The sequence below is a fragment of the Oncorhynchus mykiss genome, chromosome 9 (genome assembly GCF_013265735.2).
Source record: "Oncorhynchus mykiss isolate Arlee chromosome 9, USDA_OmykA_1.1, whole genome shotgun sequence".
In the NCBI taxonomy this organism is placed as follows: Eukaryota; Metazoa; Chordata; class Actinopteri; order Salmoniformes; family Salmonidae; genus Oncorhynchus; species Oncorhynchus mykiss.
The window spans coordinates 4984252-5001080 of record NC_048573.1 but is presented as its reverse complement, the minus strand read 5'-3'; the positions used below and the strand labels follow the sequence as shown (position 1 = coordinate 5001080).

Below are 16829 nucleotides of genomic sequence, written 5' to 3'. Positions count from 1 at the left end.
TGCACATTCTTCCATTGCAAAACTACCATTCCAGTGTTTTACTTGCTATATTGTATTTACCTTGCCACCAAGGCCTTTTTTTGCCTTTACCTCCCTTCTCACCTCATTTGCTCACATTGTATATAGACTTGTTTATACTTTATTATTGACTGTATGTTTGTTTTACTCCATGTGTAACTCTGTGTTGTTGTATCTGTCGAACTGCTTTGCTTTATCTTGGCCAGGTCGCAATTGTAAATGAGAACTTGTTCTCAACTAGCTTACCTGGTTAAATAAAGGTCAACTAGCCTACCTGGTTAAATAAAGGTAAATAAATAATAAATAAATATATGGCACTAGTCTACCTGCCACTCCATATATGGCACTAGTCTACCTGTCACTCCATATATAGCACTAGTCTACCTGTCACTCCATATATGGCACTAGTCTACCTGCCACTCCATATATAGCACTAGTCTACCTGCCACTCCATATATAGCACTAGTCTACCTGCCACTCCATATATAGCACTAGTCTACCTGCCACTCCATATATGGCACTAGTCTACCTGCCACTCCATATATAGCACTAGTCTACCTGCCACTCCATATATAGCACTAGTCTACCTGTCACTCCATATATAGCACTAGTCTACCTGCCACTCCATATATGGCACTAGTCTACCTGCCACTCCATATAAAGCACTAGTCTACCTGCCACTCCATATATAGCACTAGTCTACCTGCCACTCCATATATAGCACTAGTCTACCTGCCACTCCATATATAGCACTAGTCTACCTGCCACTCCATATATACCACTAGTCTACCTGCCACTCCATATATAGCACTAGTCTACCTGCCACTCCATATATGGCACTATGTCAGAAGGTGCTTCAACGAAGTACTGAGTAAAGGGTCTGAATACTTTTGTTAATGTGATTTCTTTTTTTTTTGTGCAAAAATGTCTAAAACCTGTTTTTCCTTTGTCATTATGGGGAATTGTGTGTAGATTGAAAAAAACAACAACGATTTAATCCATTTTAGAATAAGGTTGTAAATGTCACAATGTGGGAAAAGTCAAGGGGTCTAAATACTTTCTGAATGCAGCTGGGGGATTCGATCCAGCAACCTTTCGTTTACTGGCCCAACGCTTTTCTCTAGGCGACCTGCCGCCCCATGGCTCTATGTAGTAAGGTGTTCGCAATGGGCTTATATGATAAACTTAGCACACAATATATACAGCTAGCAAAGGTAATAACTTAGCACGCTAGGCTAGCAGGCTGAATATATAGCAATAATATTTGTGTAGCTGCTGGTCAAGTCAGAAAATGGAGAGAAATATATTCTGACGAGCAGTTAAAGCACAACAATTCATAATGCAATTGAAGGAGAGCAGTTGTTACGGATCTAGAAGGTTGTAACCTCATGTAAATATCTTGGGATTTTAATTGATGACGGCCTCTCTTAAATTGCATATTCAACAACTTACAAAAAAATTGAAGCTGAAATTGGGGTTTTATTTTTAGGAATAAGGCCTGTTTTTCTTTTGAAGCCAGAAGGAGGCTAGTATCAGCTACATTTATGCCTTTACTAGACTATGGGGATATTTTATATATGAATGCTTCCACTCAGTGTTTGAGATCAATTGATACTCTTTACCATGGCACTTTGAGATTTATTTTAAACTGCAAAACCCAAACGCACCACTGCACTTTATATACCAGGGTTGGCTGGCCTTCTCTAGTAACTCGTAGGCTCAGTCACTGGTATACTTTATTTACAAAGCCATTTTGGGTTTACTACCTTTTTATTTGGGCATTTTTATTGTTCAGAAATGTGGTGGGTCGTCTCTTCGTTCGCTGGACTTTATCCTGCTAACTGTTCCAAATGTCTCAACTGAATTTGGTAAAAGGGCTTTCATGTACTCTGCACCATCGTCTTGGAACGCCTTACAAAATACTTTTAAACTGGAAGAACTTGTCCTGATTGGTGTTTTTAAATCACTGATGAAGGATTGAGGCTGATTCCCTGACCTGTCAATGTTTTTATTTAGCGGTTTTATACTCTTGTGAATTCAATGGTTTTTACTAGATTACTTGTAGTTTTTCATCTTGTCTGTCTGTAGTTTTTTTTGTAATGACTTGGTGCTGCCTATCTTGGCCAGGGATTTTAATCTCAATGAGCCCTTCCTGGTTAAATAAATAAAATGTGTAGTGTATTGTGGTGATATACAGGGCTCACCTGGAAAAGAGACCTGTCTCATTAATTTCCTGTCAAAATACAAAAATGTGAAAAATTTTAAATTGGCTCCATGATTTGTAAACTGTAACTGTTGCTTGTTGAGCTCCAGACATGGATTATCTGCATATAAAGGATCAAAACATTCTCTGAAGATGTAATTCCTCAGGGCAGGAACTATATAGAGAGGACGGTGTTCTGGTTCAGTCCATGTTCCTCAGGGCAGATACTATATAGAGAGGACGGCTTTCTGGTTCAGTCCATGTTCCTCAGGGCAGATACTATATAGAGAGGACGGTGCATCATTCTGGTCCAGTCCATGTTCCTCAGGGCAGATACTATATAGAAAGGACGGCATTCTGGTTCAGTCCATGTTCCTCAGGGCAGGAACTATATAGAGAGGACGGTGTTCTGGTTCAGTCCATGTTCCTCAGGGCAGATACTATATAGAGAGGACGGCGTTCTGGTTCAGTCCATGTTCCTCAGGGCAGGAACTATATAGAGAGAGGACGGTGTTCTGGTTCAGTCCATGTTCCTCAGGGCAGATACTATATAGAGAGGACGGTGTTCTGGTTCAGTCCATGTTCCTCAGGGCAGATACTATATAGAGAGGACGGTGCATCATTCTGGTTCAGTCCATGTTCCTCGGGGCAGGAACTATATAGAGAGGACGGTGTTCTGGTTCAGTCCATGTTCCTCAGGGCAGATACTATATAGAGAGGACGGCGTTCTGGTTCAGTCCATGTTCCTCAGGGCAGGAACTATATAGAGAGAGGACGGTGTTCTGGTTCAGTCCATGTTCCTCAGGGCAGATACTATATAGAGAGGACGGCTTTCTGGTTCAGTCCATGTTCCTCAGGGCAGGAACTATATAGAGAGGACGGTGCATCATTCTGGTCCACTCTCATTTGTTCAGTCCATGTTTTTTGTTGCAGGCCATCTAATAGGTCAGGGCGTTTAGACTACAGGGACTGGGACTGTTACTGCATCAATACCCTCTACAATAGGGACTGTTACTGCATCAATGCCCTCTACAATAGGGACTGTTACTGCATCAATAGGGACTGTTACTGTATCAATGCCCCCTACAATAGGGACTGTTACTGCATCAATGCCCTCTACAATAGGGACTGTTACTGCATCAATGCCCCCTACAATAGGGACTGTTACTGCATCAACACCCCCTACAATAGGGGCTGTTACTGCATCAACACCCCCTACAATAGGGACTGTTACTGCATCAATAGGGGCTGTTACTGCATCAACACCCCCTACAATAGGGACTGTTACTGCATCAATAGGGGCTGTTACTGCATCAACACCCTCTACAATAGGGACTGTTACTGCATCAATGCCCCCTACAATAGGGGCTGTTACTGCATCAATAGGGACTGTTACTGCATCAATGCCCCCTACAATAGGGGCTGTTACTGCATCAATAGGGACTGTTACTGCATCAATGCCCCCTACAATAGGGACTGTTACTGCATCAATGCCCCCTACAATAGGGGCTGTTACTGCATCAATGCCCCCTACAATAGGGACTGTTACTGCATCAATGCCCCCTACAATAGGGGCTGTTACTGCATCAATGCCCCCTACAATAGGGGCTGTTACTGCATCAATAGGGACTGTTACTGCATCAATGCCCCCTACAATAGGGACTGTTACTGCATCAATGCCCCCTACAATAGGGGCTGTTACTGCATCAATGCCCCCTACAATAGGGACTGTTACTGCATCAATGCCCCCTACAATAGGGACTGTTACTGCATCAATGCCCCCTACAATAGGGGCTGTTACTGCATCAATAGGGGCTGTTACTGCATCAACACCCCCTACTATAGGGACTGTTACTGCATCAATGCCCTCTACAATAGGGACTGTTACTGCATCAATAGGGACTGTTACTGTATCAATGCCCCCTACAATAGGGACTGTTACTGCATCAATGCCCTCTACAATAGGGACTGTTACTGCATCAATGCCCCCTACAATAGGGGCTGTTACTGCATCAATAGGGGCTGTTACTGCATCAATGCCCCCTACAATAGGGACTGTTACTGCATCAATGCCCTCTACAATAGGGGCTGTTACTGCATCAATAGGGACTGTTACTGCATCAACACCCCCTACAATAGGGGCTGTTACTGCATCAATAGGGACTGTTACTGCATCAATAGGGACTGTTACTGCATCAATGCCCCCTACAATAGGGGCTGTTACTGCATCAATGCCCCCTACAATAGGGGCTGTTACTGCATCAATGCCCCCTACAATAGGGGCTGTTCCTGCATCAATGCCCCCTACAATAGGGGCTGTTACTGCATCAATAGGGACTGTTACTGCATCAATGCCCCCTACAATAGGGACTGTTACTGCATCAACACCCCCTACTATAGGGACTGTTACTGCATCAATGCCCCCTACAATAGGGGCTGTTACTGCATCAATGCCCCCTACAATAGGGGCTGTTACTGCATCAATAGGGGCTGTTACTGCATCAATGCCCCCTACAATAGGGGCTGTTACTGCATCAATAGGGACTGTTACTGCATCAATGCCCCCTACAATAGGGACTGTTACTGCATCAATGCCCCCTACAATAGGGGCTGTTACTGCATCAATGCCCCCTACAATAGGGACTGTTACTGCATCAACACCCCCTACAATAGGGACTGTTACTGCATCAACACCCCCTACAATAGGGACTGTTACTGCATCAACACCCCCTACAATAGGGACTGTTACTGCATCAATGCCCCCTACAATAGGGACTGTTACTGCATCAATGCCCCCTACAATAGGGGCTGTTACTGCATCAATGCCCCCTACAATAGGGACTGTTACTGCATCAATAGGGACTGTTACTGCATCAACACCCCCTACAATAGGGACTGTTACTGCATCAATGCCCCCTACAATAGGGGCTGTTACTGTATCAATGCCCCCTACAATAGGGGCTGTTACTGCATCAATAGGGGCTGTTACTGCATCAATGCCCCCTACAATAGGGACTGTTACTGCACCAATGCCCCCTACAATAGGGGCTGTTACTGCATCAATAGGGGCTGTTACTGCATCAATGCCCTCTACAATAGGGACTGTTACTGCATCAATACCCCCTACAATAGGGGCTGTTACTGCATCAACACCCCCTACAATAGGGACTGTTACTGCATCAATACCCCCTACAATAGGGGCTGTTACTGCATCAATGCCCCCTACAATAGGGGCTGTTACTGCATCAATAGGGGCTGTTACTGCATCAATGCCCCCTACAATAGGGACTGTTACTGCATCAATGCCCTCTACAATAGGGACTGTTACTGCATCAATGCCCCCTACAATAGGGACTGTTACTGCATCAATGCCCCCTACAATAGGGGCTGTTACTGCATCAATGCCCCCTACAATAGGGACTGTTACTGCATCAATACCCCCTACAATAGGGGCTGTTACTGCATCAACACCCCCTACAATAGGGACTGTTACTGCATCAATAGGGGCTGTTACTGCATCAATGCCCCCTACAATAGGGACTGTTACTGCATCAATGCCCCCTACAATAGGGACTGTTACTGCATCAATAGGGGCTGTTACTGCATCAATGCCCCCTACAATAGGGGCTGTTACTGCATCAATGCCCCCTACAATAGGGACTGTTACTGCATCAATGCCCCCTACAATAGGGACTGTTACTGCATCAATAGGGACTGTTACTGCATCAACACCCCCTACAATAGGGACTGTTACTGCATCAATGCCCCCTACAATAGGGGCTGTTACTGCATCAATGCCCTCTACAATAGGGACTGTTACTGCATCAATACCCCCTACAATAGGGACTGTTACTGCATCAATACCCCCTACAATAGGGGCTGTTACTGCATCAATGCCCCCTACAATAGGGGCTGTTACTGCATCAATGCCCTCTACAATAGGGACTGTTACTGCATCAATACCCCCTACAATAGGGGCTGTTACTGCATCAATGCCCCCTACAATAGGGACTGTTACTGCATCAATGCCCCCTACAATAGGGGCTGTTACTGCATCAATGCCCCCTACAATAGGGGCTGTTACTGCATCAATGCCCCCTACAATAGGGGCTGTTACTGCATCAATGCCCTCTACAATAGGGACTGTTACTGCATCAATAGGGGCTGTTACTGCATCAATGCCCCCTACAATAGGGGCTGTTACTGCATCAACACCCCCTACAATAGGACGCCCTGGAGATTTTGTAACATTCTTGTGTAATTTCGGCAAAGTATAGAAAGTGGCAATTCCAGGGTGTTGAACAGCCCAAAAGTGGTGTTATGTTTTAGTTATCTGACCAGAACTGAAATACCCATCTAGGACAGTAAAGATAGTATTCTGAAATTGGGAAGTGGGGTCACTTCTGAGTTTCTTGTAAAAGGTGTTGTCAAGCAGCTGTCTATGACCCTCATTTACATAAACGGTCCTATCCATGAGTACAACCGACCCACCCTTATCAGCAGGGAGGGTAAGGACCAACTATCGGATTGTAAATCAAGCAAAGCTTGTTTATCATCCTGAGGTGAATGATGGTAAGAGATGTTCTCCTGTAGATTAACACCAAAGAGATTGTGATTGGCTGGCGGTACAAAATACCTCTTACTTCTGAAAGCAGTCTGAGTATGTGCAGGTGTAACAGATGTATATGTACTCTCCATGCGTTGTGTTTTCTCAAAATAAATCACTTCGGCCAGTGGTCCCAGTTGAGCATTTATTTCTGCTGTTGTTAAATGGGAAACAGCACGTTAGTTGTGCAGGGCTGAACGGTATTGATGGCTGTCGATGTTATCGGTGTAAGATGGCACAGTGATGCCATCTGTTGGTAAATGTTCATTACTGCAACTCTTGTGTTTTACCGGGGTGCTTGAGATACCCGGATGTGTTGTCATGTACCGAACAAGACTGGTTACTCGCATCAATGCCTCTGTCTCGTCATTTAACATTCAAACAGTCGATGGCATTAATATGTAGCATGAAGACAACTGTGTTAGCAGTGGATTATGTGACCATTACATCGGTGTATGCTAGCTAACACACTTATTTACAGTAATCATATGCCAAAGCACATCCCAGAAAGCCCCTCAATCCCTAACAGGTACCATATACCCACACATGTATAAATCAGTAATGTACAGCAAACTTGTACACATTGTAAAATAGAAAACAGTATTCAGAGCGTGACCTACCCATTGCATCACATTTTCATGTTCGCGATCTGCCCCTATCTGCAAGCGGGGCCAATCACAACACACCTTATTGTCATCAGAGTTGAACTAACCAATAAGAATGTTTGAACATTAAATACACATTTCTTTAGAGGCAAGTGGAAACATAACCAACCCTGTTACACAAGTGAGAAACCAACATGTTCAGCTGAAATATCATGATTTGGGGATCTTAAATATTCCCTTAAACGCATGTTTCTAAATAAATAAAAACCGTAACTTAGACATGTCTATCTTGTGGGATTCTGTCTTTTACATTATATCCAGGCTCCCGGCCTGTACAATAGCACGTGGGTAAACACCACTCCCTAATGCAGTACTGGGTGTTGATATCGATTGGTTCCCATGACGAATTTGACGCCGTGCAACATTCTTCAGCAGAGAGGGAGGAGGGGCAGACTGCATTAACAAGGGTACAGGGAGAGTACTACAAGCGTTTGCTGCAGACAGACTGCTGCTCAGCGGTTTCACGTCAATGCATCCTGTCTTTAACCGGACAATATGAGGATTTATTCGGTCTGCATGTTGTGTTCACTAATTATTATATCATCAACAGCAAGTGACACAGGCGGTAAGTACGTTTTCTAGCTAGTGATAATGTGGGTTTTGCAGTTGTAACGTTACTTTCTAGGTCAAACAACGAATACCAAGTCGTATAGCGGCAGAGTAAGATATCTGGTAGAGAGTGAGACATTTAGTTACGTTTTTCTCTCACCACGTTTATTCCGGGAAATGTCTGTCCTCACTCTGGTAGTTATGGACAAACATGAATAAACTACGTGGTGAGTTGATGCCTATTCGTCAACTAGTTGAATTGATCGTGATACTTGTTTGAATGTTAAATGACGAGACAGAGGCATTGATGCGAGTAACTCGTCAGTGAAGAGCACTATTTGCCAGTCCTGTCTGGTCCAGCGACAGCGAGTTTGTGCCCATAGGTGACATTGTTGCCGGTGATGTCTGGTGAGGACCGGTCTTACAACAGGCCGACAAGCCCTCAGTCCAGCCTCTCTCAGCCTCCAGCCTCTCTCAGCCTATTGCGGACAGTCTGAGCACTGATGGAGGGATTGTGCATTCCTGGTGTAACTCGAGCAGTTGTTGTTGCCATCCTGTACCTGTTGTCGTGGAAATTTCCTCTATTTAAGTGGACGGCCCCATGATAATGTCCCAATTTCAATGTCTCATCTTTACCACTCATGTCTTGTCGGTTCGTCCACCAATATACCAGCATCATAAGAAAATGTTAGAACAGATCTTTCTCCATGATCACTCCAAGTGGACTCTCACAGTATGAGAGCTTAGATCTGATACTGTACACCAATTTCTGGCTTGGTTCTTTTCTCTCGGTAGAAGTGGTTTGGAAAGCCTCCTTCAACGCCTTTGTCACTCTTCTTCAGCCAGTTAGAGGGGGTTTTGAGGTACACACACTATTCGGTCCAATTATCTCTTCCATGCATTAAGATACCGTCTGATGTCACCCTTCATGATCACCTCGAAAGAACAGATCAGAACAACAGTTTAGTTCAGTTCATTAACTACATGATAAATGATTACTTTTACCAATTATTCTTAACACACATATCTAAACATATTTCACAGAGAATATCAAAACATTCTATTGAAACTATTCTTTCAAATTGGTTTATACTCCCCATCTCACTGTCAACTCCATCGTAGAGCCCAGGATCAAGAAATTAGACCTATACTCGTCGGGAATAGAACAAAACAAACACAACAATACAATACACTCAACAATACAATACACCCAACAATACAATACACCCAACAATACAATACACCCAACAATACAATACACTCAACAATACAATACACCCAACAATACAATACACTCAACAATACAATACACCCAACAATACAATACACCCAACAATACAATACACTCAACAATACAATACACTCCTTCACATATCACTTAAGGTGTATAACTTCAATTCAAACCCTCAAACTGAATCCTCCCCCATGTTTTACACACATCTCTCCGTATGAGAGTAATGTAAAACAAAACTAAAAAATATAAAACAACATTTCAGCAGTCCTCATGCCTCCTTGCAGCAGTCCTCATGCCTCCTTGCAGCAGTCCTCATGCCTCCTTGCAGCAGTCCTCATGCACGTTCACCCAGATGAACAGCGTGCATGTTCATTAATTGTTCATGGTTCTTTGAACAAGCATGGAAAACAGTGTTTACAACCCTTTTACAATGAAGATCTGTGATGTTATTTGGATTTTTACAATGTATCTTTAAAAGACCTGAAAAAGGGACGTTTCTTTTTTTGCTGAATATGTCTTGCTTTGTCTCAAAGTATATGAATCTGTAATCTGTTTTTCTCACGGACAGTTCAACCCATTGTGGCCTTAGTTGGTGATGACGTCATCCTGCCCTGCACCCTGAGACACACCGTCAGCGCTGTGCATCAGTCAGTAGAGTGGCAGAGACCGGACCTAAAACCAAAAGAGGTCCATCTTTACAGAGATGAGAAGGACGATCTGGTGCTCCAGAATCCAGTCTTCAGGGGAAGGACGTCACTGTTCAAAGAGGAACTAGAGAACGGCAACACTAGTTTAAAGTTGACCAGAGTGAAACTCTCTGATGCTGGAAACTACACCTGTTACATTCCACTGCTGGACCACCAGAAAACCATCATTCAACTCCTTGTTGGTGAGTCAACACACCTGCTGACCACCCAAACCCCCTTAAGAGACAGATCTCATGAAATCAAGGGTGAGTTCAATGTCAAGTCCATTGCATGATGAGTATTAGTTACATACTGTAGATTGGTTAGACTACATACTTACCTTAACCCAAGTCCATGTACAATGCTGTGATCTATTGTTAGTTCCTCTTTTAATTTAAAGGTCCAAGAATATCAACAAACCCTTGTGTTATATTTAAGCAATAAGGCCCGAGGGGGTGTGGTACATGGCCGATATATCACGGCTATGGCCTGTCCTTATGCACGATACAGCCATTAGCCGTGGTATATTGGCCGTATACTACTAACCCTGTGTTGCCTTATTGCTGTTGTAAACTGGTTACCAAGGTAACAGAACAGGTTACCAAGGTAACAGAACAGGTTACCAAGGTAACAGAACAGGTTACCAAGCTAACAGAACAGTTAAAAAGTATTGTTTTGTCATACCTGTGGTATACGGTCTGATATCACAAACATTATAAACTAGGTGGTTTGAGCCCTGAATGCTGATTGGCTGAAAGCTGTGGTATACGGTCTGATATCACAAACATTATAAACTAGGTGGTTTGAGCCCTGAATGCTGACTGGCTGAAAGCTGTTGTATATGGTCTGATATCACAAACATTATAAACTAGGTGGTTTGAGCCCTGAATGCTGATTGGCTGAAAGCCGTGGGATATCTGTATAGGTGCTGTGTCCAGACCAGTTATCATCATTGAGAGAATGGAAGGCGATGAGGTGGTCCTGCGGTGTGAGGCTGAAGGCTGCTACCCAGAGCCTGTCATGGAGTGGTGTGACGCTCAGGGACGTGTCCTCCCTGCTGCTGGACCTACAGAGACGTCCAGAGACCGTAAAGGCTGCTACACTGTGACAAGCCATGTCATCGTCCCGAACTCTGACAACAACACCTTCACCTGTCGCGTTCAACAGTTGGAGATCAAACACATGAAGGAGAGACAGGTTCATGTTCCAGGTGAGTCTGTTTTGGATATTTGAATGAAGGCACTATCTGTAAAAAATGTCCTGTTTTAAAAGTCCTTTCATGTGTAATAAGCATTAGGTATTGTAATAATTCTACATCCTGTGTTTCAGATCAAATGTTTCCTAAGACTTGTCATTCCTGCTGGCTGACAGTTCTTGGAGCAGTTCTTGGAGCAGTTCTTGTTGAAGCTGTAGCTGGAGGTCTCCTCTACCTGTTGATAAAAAAAGGGATATTGACCTTCAGAAAGGTAAGTCACACTTCCTGGTGTGGTAGTGTTACTTCCTGGTGTGGTAGTGTTATGTGGTGGATCTACTACTTTATCACCTGAAGGTACCATGTTCATCTGTACAAACAATAGTACACTAGTATAAACACCATGGGACCACGCAGCCGTCATACCGCTCAGGAAGGAGACATGTTCTGTCTCCTAGAGATGAATGTACTTTGGTGCGAAAAGTGCAAATCAATCTCAGAACAACAGCAAACGACCTTGGGAAGATGCTGGAGGAAACAGGTACAAAAGTATCTATATCCACAGTAAAAACGAGTCCAATAGCGACAACCTGAAAGGCCGCTCAGCAAGGAAGAAGCCACTGCTCCAGAACTGGCATAAAAAAGCCAGACTACAGTTTGCAACTGCACATGGGGACAAGGATCGTACTTTTAAGAAGAAATGTCCTCTGAAGCAACATCACAAGACATAAGTTAAAGCTTGGTTGCAAATGGGTCTTCCAAATGGACAATGACCCCAAGCAGACTTCCAAAGTTGTGGCAAAATGGCTTAAGGACAACAAAGTCAAGGTATTGGAGTTGGCATCACAAAGCCCTGACCTCAATTCTATAGAACATTTGTGGGCAGAACTGAAAAAGCGTGCGCGAGCAAGGAGGCCTACAAACCTGACTCAGTTACACCAGCTCTGTCAGGAGGAATGGGCCAAAATTCACCCAACTTTTTGTGGGAAGCTTGTGGAAGGCTACCCGATACGTTTGACCCAAGTCAAACAATTTAAAGGCAATGCTACCAAATATTAATTGAGTGTACCACTGTAGCTGTAATGAATACAACCACCCTTGTAGCTGTAATGAATGAGTACAACCACCACTGTAGCTGTAATGAATGAGTACAACCACCACTGTAGCTGTAATGAGTACAACCACCCCTGTAGCTGTAATGAATGAGTACAACCACCACTGTAGCTGTAATGAATGAGGACAACCACCACTGTAATGAATGAGTACAACCACCACTGTAGCTGTAATGAGTACAACCACCACTGTAGCTGTAATGAATGAGTACAACCACCCCTGTAGCTGTAATGAATGAGTACAACCACCACTGTAGCTGTAATGAGTACAACCACCCCTGTAGCTGTAATGAATGAGTACAACCACCACTGTAGCTGTAATGAATGAGTACAACCACCCCTGTAGCTGTAATGAATGAGTACAACCACCCCTGTAGCTGTAATGAATGAGTACAACCACCACTGTAGCTGTAATGAATGAGTACAACCACCACTGTAGCTGTAATGAATGAGTACAACCACCACTGTAGCTGTAATGAATGAGTACAACCACCACTGTAGCTGTAATGAATGAGTACAACCACCACTGTAGCTGTAATGAATGAGTACAACCACCCCTGTAGCTGTAATGAATGAGTACAACCACCACTGTAGCTGTAATGAATGAGTACAACCACCACTGTAGCTGTAATGAATGAGTACAACCACCACTGTAGCTGTAATGAATGAGTACAACCACCACTGTAGCTGTAATGAATGAGTACAACCACCCCTGTAGCTGTAATGAATGAGTACAACCACCCCTGTAGCTGTAATGAATGAGTACAACCACCCCTGTAGCTGTAATGAATGAGTACAACCACCCCTGTAGCTGTAATGAATGAGTACAACCACCACTGTAGCTGTAATGAATGAGTACAACCACCACTGTAGCTGTAATGAATGAGTACAACCACCACTGTAGCTGTAATGAGGACAACCACCACTGTAGCTGTAATGAATGAGTACAACCACCACTGTAGCTGTAATGAGTACAACCACCCCTGTAGCTGTAATGAATGAGTACAACCACCACTGTAGCTGTAATGAGTACAACCACCACTGTAGCTGTAATGAATGAGTACAACCACTGTAATGAATGAGTACAACCACCACTGTAGCTGTAATGAGTACAACCACCCCTGTAGCTGTAATGAATGAGTACAACCACCCCTGTAGCTGTAGCTGTAATGAGTACAACCACTGTAATGAATGAGTACAACCACCACTGTAGCTGTAATGAGGACAACCACCCCTGTAGCTGTAATGAGTACAACCACCACTGTAGCTGTAATGAATGAGTACAACCACTGTAATGAATGAGTACAACCACCACTGTAGCTGTAATGAGTACAACCACCCCTGTAGCTGTAATGAATGAGTACAACCACCACTGTAGCTGTAATGAATGAGTACAACCACCCCTGTAGCTGTAATGAGGACAACCACCACTGTAGCTGTAATGAATGAGTACAACCACCACTGTAGCTGTAATGAATGAGTACAACCACCACTGTAGCTGTAATGAATGAGTACAACCACCACTGTAGCTGTAATGAATGAGTACAACCACCACTGTAGCTGTAATGAATGAGTACAACCACCCCTGTAGCTGTAATGAATGAGTACAACCACCCCTGTAGCTGTAATGAATGAGTACAACCACCACTGTAGCTGTAATGAATGAGTACAACCACCACTGTAGCTGTAATGAATGAGTACAACCACCACTGTAGCTGTAATGAATGAGTACAACCACCACTGTAGCTGTAATGAATGAGTACAACCACCACTGTAGCTGTAATGAATGAGTACAACCACCCCTGTAGCTGTAATGAATGAGTACAACCACCACTGTAGCTGTAATGAATGAGTACAACCACCACTGTAGCTGTAATGAGGACAACCACCACTGTAGCTGTAATGAATGAGTACAACCACCACTGTAGCTGTAATGAATGAGTACAACCACCCCTGTAGCTGTAATGAATGAGTACAACCACCACTGTAGCTGTAATGAATGAGGACAACCACCACTGTAGCTGTAATGAATGAGTACAACCACCACTGTAGCTGTAATGAATGAGTACAACCACCCCTGTAGCTGTAATGAATGAGTACAACCACCACTGTAGCTGTAATGAATGAGGACAACCACCACTGTAGCTGTAATGAATGAGTACAACCACCACTGTAGCTGTAATGAGTACAACCACCACTGTAGCTGTAATGAGTACAACCACCCCTGTAGCTGTAATGAATGAGTACAATCACCACTGTAGCTGTAATGAATGAGTACAACCACCACTGTAGCTGTAATGAGTACAATCACCCCTGTAGCTGTAATGAATGAGTACAATCACCACTGTAGCTGTAATGAATGAGTACAACCACCACTGTAGCTGTAATGAATGAGGACAGTTGACTGTTAGTTGACTGATCATGTGAGGTTCTATTAGACAGTTCTGTTAGTTGACTGATCATGTGAGGTTCTATTAGACAGTTCTGTTAGTTGACTGATCATGTGAGGTTCTATTAGACAGTTCTGTTCTAATCCTGTCTCTCATCCCGTTTAAACAGGAAGCGTGGACGTCAGTAATGAAGAACAAGGAGACGATGAAGAATGAGGAAGATGAGACCAGTGAATCCCAGTCTTTCATTGGTTTAGATGATGTGAAATGATCTATAATAATAGTATTATGTGTCATTTAACAGAAATGTTTGGATGGTCCCAGGAATCAAACCCACTATCCTGGAGTTACAAGGACCTTAACTATGACTACATAGGAATATGCATGGCTATGTTTACATTTTAGTAATTTAGCAGACGCTCTTATCCAGAGCAACTTACAGGAACAATTAGGGTTAAGTGCCTTGCTCAAGGGTACATTGGCAGACTTTTCATCTTGTCATCTCAGGGATTTGAACCAGCGACATTGGTTACTGGCCCCACGCTCTTAACCACTAGTCTACCTGCCACTCCATATATGGCACTAGTCTACCTGCCACTCCATATATGGCACTAGTCTACCTGCCCCTCCATATATAGCACTAGTCTACCTGCCCCTCCATATATAGCACTAGTCTACCTGCCCCTCCATATATAGCACTAGTCTACCTGCCACTCCATATATGGCACTAGTCTACCTGCCACTCCATATATAGCACTAGTCTACCTGCCCCTCCATATATGGCACTAGTCTACCTGCCCCTCCATATATGGCACTAGTCTACCTGCCCCTCCATATATGGCACTATGTCAGAAGCATTAGTTTTTTATATCAGACATCTTTGGTGTAGTTTATGTAGTCTGTAAAAGGTGCTGATTTATTTGACAGGGACAATGCATATAGTGAAAGGACCAGCTATTGCATACAGAAGCAATCAATGCCTGGCTGAGTTGGTGAGAGACTTCTGTGATGCCGGGGTCACGACAGAGGTCACACGTAGGGAGATGCAGAAGGGACAGTCTTATCAGGCTCTTCTCAGGTACTAAGATTTGTCTCTGGGGTCGTAATGACCTTTAACTGTGCCCAAGAGGGGCATTGTAACTTCACTGCCAAAATCACCAGGTGCTCTTATCTATTACCTTAAACGTAGACTAGAGAAGAATGGGAGAAACTCCCCGAATACAGGTGTGCCAAGCTTGTAGCGTCACACCCAGGAAGACTCAAGTCTGTAAACGCTGCCAAAGGTGCTTCAACGAAGTACTGAGTAAAGGGTCTGAATACTTTTGTTAATGTGATTTCTTTTTTTTTGTGCAAAAATGTCTAAAACCTGTTTTTCCTTTGTCATTATGGGGAATTGTGTGTAGATTGAAAAAAACAACAACAACGATTTAATCCATTTTAGAATAAGGTTGTAAATGTCAAAAAATGTGGGAAAAGTCAAGGGGTCTAAATATTTTCTGAATGCAGCTGGGGGATTCGATCCAGCAACCTTTCGTTTACTGGCCCAACGCTTTTCTCTAGGCGACCTGCCGCCCCATGGCTTTATGTAGTAAGGTGTTCGCAATGGGCTTATATGATAAACTTAGCACACAATATATACAGCTAGCAAAGGTAATAACTTAGCACGCTAGCAGGCTGAATATATATATAGCAATAATAAAACCAGCACCATTAGTGGTAGTGAGTTAGCATGCTGTGTGGCTAACAATGCTAATATGTAAACAGACAGCCATCTTGGTAGAGGTTCGTATGAGGAATTGACCAGGTGTGATGACTTCACCGATCGGCCATACTGGTTGTGTAAGAATGATCGCCTGGTAGCCATCTTAGACACAACCACCAATGGAAGGCCTGAATACTGTTCTGTACCCAGAACTATGCCAAGGGGATAGATAAACAGGATAAGCAGTATGGATAGTACCCATACATGAATTACTGGCATATAAACACTGGTTAAGGCATGTATTACAGAAGCACGTCTGTTGTAAATATCTTCTCTGTAACGGTGTATGCACAGCACTGACATGCATGATTGTTGATCATGTTCAGAAGAAGGCAATTAAATCGTCTACTGTACACAGCGCACCACAGCAGCCTCAACTCTGACAGCTGTGTAGCTGCTGGTCAAGTCAGAA

At 43.6% G+C, this 16829-nt stretch overlaps 1 protein-coding gene across 6 annotated transcripts in view; it reads left to right on the top strand.

The window, feature by feature from the left end:
- LOC110518233 (butyrophilin subfamily 1 member A1) overlaps positions 1-15269 on the top strand; it is a 32712-nt gene extending 17443 nt beyond the window's left edge. For 2 of the 6 annotated variants that reach the window (XM_036987145.1, XM_036987140.1), the window contains exon 6: positions 14823-15269. In XM_036987145.1, the coding sequence (XP_036843040.1) occupies positions 14823-14926 (104 nt within the window). In that variant the 3' untranslated portion in view covers positions 14927-15269. Of the gene's footprint in view, positions 1-7811; positions 8058-9843; positions 10228-10886; positions 11172-11290; positions 11428-14822 lie in introns of those variants that run through there. The other 4 variants (XM_036987144.1, XM_036987141.1, XM_036987146.1 and 1 more) reach the window with 4 other exon arrangements.
- The last annotated feature ends 1560 nt before the right edge of the window (positions 15270-16829 follow it).